Source organism: Microtus ochrogaster, chromosome 15, assembly GCF_000317375.1.
Source record: "Microtus ochrogaster isolate Prairie Vole_2 chromosome 15, MicOch1.0, whole genome shotgun sequence".
Taxonomy (NCBI): Eukaryota; Metazoa; Chordata; class Mammalia; order Rodentia; family Cricetidae; genus Microtus; species Microtus ochrogaster.
This window is the reverse complement of record NC_022017.1, coordinates 28,833,813-28,835,436: the sequence shown is the minus strand read 5'-3', so window position 1 is coordinate 28,835,436 and position 1,624 is coordinate 28,833,813. Positions and strand designations below refer to the sequence as shown.

Sequence of the window (1,624 nt, the reverse complement as noted above, 5' to 3'; positions counted from 1 at the left end):
GAGTGCTGGGATTAAAGGCGTGCGCCACCATCGCCCGGCTTATTTGCATGTTTGTTACAGACATGATCTTTCGAATATTTCTCTTTCTGGAGATAGGGTCTCATTGTGTATTCTTGACTAGCCTGGAACTTGCCATGTAGACCTAGTGACTTAAAACCTGTTACGTTTCTCCTGCCTCTGTCTTCCAAGATTTAGGATTATCCATATATCACCACATCTTGCCTGACACCATCTCTTTTTAAAACAGAAATTTAAGTCCTCACCCTCGATCCCCCAAAAAACCAAACTTAGCTGGGTATGGCTGTGCACCTTTGATCTCACCACTGGGAAGACAGAGGCAGATGGATCTCTGTGAATTCTAGGTCAGCTTTGACTACAGAGTTAGTTCCAGGTCAGTCAGAGCTACATATTAAGACCCTGTCTCAACTACCCCCACGATAGATAGATAGATAGATAGATAGATAGATAGATAGATAGATAGATAGATAGATAGGTGAGATTTTTTTAAATTGCATTTATGCCAGGTAGTGGTGGCACACACCTTTAATCCCAGCAATTGGGAAGCAGAGGCAGATCTCTAGAAGTTCAAGGTCAGCCTGGCCTACAGAGGAAGTTCCAGGACAGCCAGGGCTACACAGAGACAGACCCTGTCTTAAAAAAAGATAAAGAAAAAATTGCATGTATTTATTTTACATATCTGTGTGTGGGCACGTGGACGTCACTTTGCAGTCTGTGAAGGTCAAAGGACAATGTGTAGGAGTCAGTTTTCTCCTTCCAGTGTGTAGGTCCTGGGATTGAACTTAGGTCGTCAGGCTTGGTGGCAAGTTCTTTTACCCAGTGAGCCATCATGCTGACTTAACATTGCTTTGTAGAACATGGGAGATGATTTAGTGGTTAATGTGTGGAGCTCTTTTTTAAGAAAAAATTTTCACCAGGTACCGCCCCATCATCCTAGCACTCTGCAGTGGAGGGGTGTGGGGTCGCAGAGGCAGGAGCCTTGTTAGGAGTCTCAGGCAGCCAGGGCTACATAGTGAGGTCTGTGTGAACACAGAGTGCTAATTCTCATCTGCTGTACTTCGTTTCCCTGTTTGCTCTGTTCTTACCTCAGGGATCTTGCTTGACTTGATGCATCTGAAGAAACGTGGGGGCTTTGACATATCCTTGTTCTACAGAGACATCATCAGCATAGCTGAGGGTGAGGACCTCGGGGTTCACTTTGAGGAATCAAGCAAGCTGGAAGATCTGCTAAGGAAGGTTCGAGCCAAGGAAACCAGAAAGCGAGTACTGTCCAGGTGGGCACCCAGCTGTGTGAGCTGCCCATCCTTCTCTAACACACCGCAAACAGTGCACAGGTTTGACTTCCGCACCTGCTCTGCTGCCACACTGTTTCTCCACCTGCTTTACCTCGGGATAACGAGACCTGTTTCTTCTTTGGCTGGAGATGGTACTGTGAGTCTGCACAGTAATGCAGCCTTCCCTTTCCTTGATGTCTGTGTCCTCTGCTACACTCTTTAGTACCGTGTCTGATCTCTGTAGATGGCAGATGGCAGGAACATCTGCCTCATGAGGTTATGTGTGGTAAAGAGTAAGTAAAAGACATCTAACACAGCCGGGCGGTGGTGGC

The 1,624-nt window shown here is 46.5% G+C and overlaps 1 protein-coding gene across 2 annotated transcripts in view; it reads left to right on the top strand.

Annotated features, from left to right (window-relative positions):
• The window catches only part of Xrcc6 (X-ray repair cross complementing 6), a 23,936-nt gene that overhangs the window by 9,276 nt on the left and 13,036 nt on the right, over nucleotides 1-1,624 (top strand). For both annotated transcript variants that reach the window (XM_005354473.2, XM_013348808.2), the window contains exon 6: nucleotides 1,109-1,292. In XM_005354473.2, the coding sequence (XP_005354530.1) occupies nucleotides 1,109-1,292 (184 nt within the window). The remainder of the gene's footprint in view (nucleotides 1-1,108; nucleotides 1,293-1,624) is intronic.